Source organism: Penaeus monodon, chromosome 27 (genome assembly GCF_015228065.2).
Source record: "Penaeus monodon isolate SGIC_2016 chromosome 27, NSTDA_Pmon_1, whole genome shotgun sequence".
Taxonomy (NCBI): Eukaryota; Metazoa; Arthropoda; class Malacostraca; order Decapoda; family Penaeidae; genus Penaeus; species Penaeus monodon.
The window spans coordinates 14,629,468-14,631,650 of record NC_051412.1 but is presented as its reverse complement, the minus strand read 5'-3'; the positions used below and the strand labels follow the sequence as shown (position 1 = coordinate 14,631,650).

Genomic DNA, 2,183 nt, shown 5'->3' with positions numbered 1-2,183 from the left:
TAATATCCAAATATATACAAATCACGTTAGTCCCATTGCCATGGGACCGAGTATGTCCAGGAGTATAAAAATACATGTGCAGTTCCACTGGTGTATTTTAGAAAAAAAAAATGAGGTGGGGGCAGGAAGGTCTGTGTTGGAAGGCCATAAACAAATGTAGCCTGGGCTTAACCAATATCGCCCCACAGACCTCACACGAGCAGCTAATTACAAACAAACTTGCATAATGTCCTGCCCAAAAAACATAAAAGAATCTTTAGAACCATATATAAAAATGTACATCAGATGTTTGATTTACATAACAAAAATGAGGGAGGGGCTTTTAAGTTTGCCCAAAAATGTTAGCACACTCCCATGTCTGTTGCATTTACAAATCTATAAATTGTAAGTTGTAATGAGTAGAACAATATTTCGCTTTCATACCCATATCAAAACTGAACTCATAAAAACAGGACTGAACTGTATTGCGTACGAGTGAAAGCCGCATACACTTTGTCATAATCGGATTTGTTAGCTTAGGAAATAAAAAGCAAAGGAAGAACTTCTTTGATATACTGTGTATCACAGTAGAGTAACATCCCTTATGACCATTCCTAGGGTATATTCAAAATAACAATGATTAGTGGACTGATTAACTAACACCTTAGTTATTTGTCAGATGATGGCTAAGTTGCTTGAATATGATTTCCATCTTTAAATGAGAAATGTCACCAACATCAGCAGAGTGGGGAGAGTCTTGATCCTTTTGTCAACAAAAATCACTAGCTATGCTCTTCATGGTTCTCGGGTCACATAAGCACATTCAGCAGTAACAAGATTCAAGATTATTCATTTCTATGGGAAGGCTTGTGTATCTCAAGCACAACTGAATTTGCTTATGTGCAAAAAGTACAATGCACTTGCTACATAATGATGAATCTTAGCAGGCCTGGTAGTAATTCAGAAATTTTAAAATGTATTTAATTAACAAAGTATATAGATGACAAATACAATGAGTATTGTATTATGAGTAAATTACTCATCACATATAACAAACTGCTTTACCTTTTCTTCCATAAATCTTAAACTAAATAACAATGCAGTGTAATGAGTATTCCAAACTTATTGAAGTACAACCAAAAGCTACTACGAATCATCAAACTAAGCACCAACTCATAGCCCATATTGCTATGCACCAAATTCACATGAATACCATCTCATCTCAACATTCATTCCTAATATCATAAACATCCAAATCGCTATCCGTGAATGACTGTTTGGTAACATTTCAGACAGCTGCACTTCATCAATGTATAATTTTGAACACTGGTTGTTGTGGCAGTTTCTTGATAACTCTGGTGTAAAATAACTGTAAACTATTCTAAAAATACATGAAACATTAGATTAGCTAGACACTGACAGAGGTGAGAAAACTTAACTGAATCCCTATGCAATTACAGCCAGTTGTCTATGGTCTCTGCTTACTGTAGGTGACCCACTCACTAGATTTACAATCCCACTAAAAACAGTCTTTGGGTAATATTTCCAATTGTCCTACAGCACAAAACAAATAAATTACTATTTTATAATCTGGTTATCAGTTAAACACTTGAATTTTTTCCTGGGACTAGTCCTAAAGTAAATTAAGACCCACCCACCCAAAAAAAGAGAGGACAAGTTGAACAAACTGTCGTAAGAAAAGTACTTGATTTGCTATTTAAAAAATCACGGTTTTCTTCGAAAAATTCCTAATACAATTTAGGACTAAGATTTGGCAGGACTTTGACCCTTGGGTTTGGTGTGACTGACTGTAAGGGCCATCATTTTCTCTTGGGCCACCTTTAGGACGGCCGGGTCAGCAGCTTTGCACCGAGCTAGGTGCTGGGCAGGGCGATGAGGTGATGCAGCCACTGCAACTGAAGGAAGAGCTTGCGGCATTTCACTGGGAGTCTTGCTTGAATCATTTGAAGGTTTTCCTGTGTTGTCAGGGACGGCTACAAGCCCAGTGATTATGGCTAAAAGAAACTCCTGCCACTCTGGGGAATCTTCGAGACTTGCCAGGAGACTCTCACCACGTACCATAAGTGCCATCAGCAAGCTAACACCATACTGTAACAAAATTAATTTGTGAAAGAATGTTTTAATTTTCCATTTGATACTTATAATGTTTCTTCAATTTTCTAAGTACTCAGATCTTAAGGTTA

At 36.9% G+C, this 2,183-nt stretch overlaps 1 protein-coding gene across 1 annotated transcript in view; it reads right to left on the bottom strand.

The window, feature by feature from the left end:
• Nucleotides 1–77: 77 nt before the first annotated feature.
• The window catches only part of LOC119590602, a gene marked incomplete in the record, with an annotated part of 14,232 nt that continues 12,126 nt past the window's right edge, over nt 78–2,183 (bottom strand). The window contains 1 exon segment of the mRNA XM_037939280.1: nt 78–2,088. Coding sequence (XP_037795208.1) covers nt 1,744–2,088 — 345 coding nt within the window.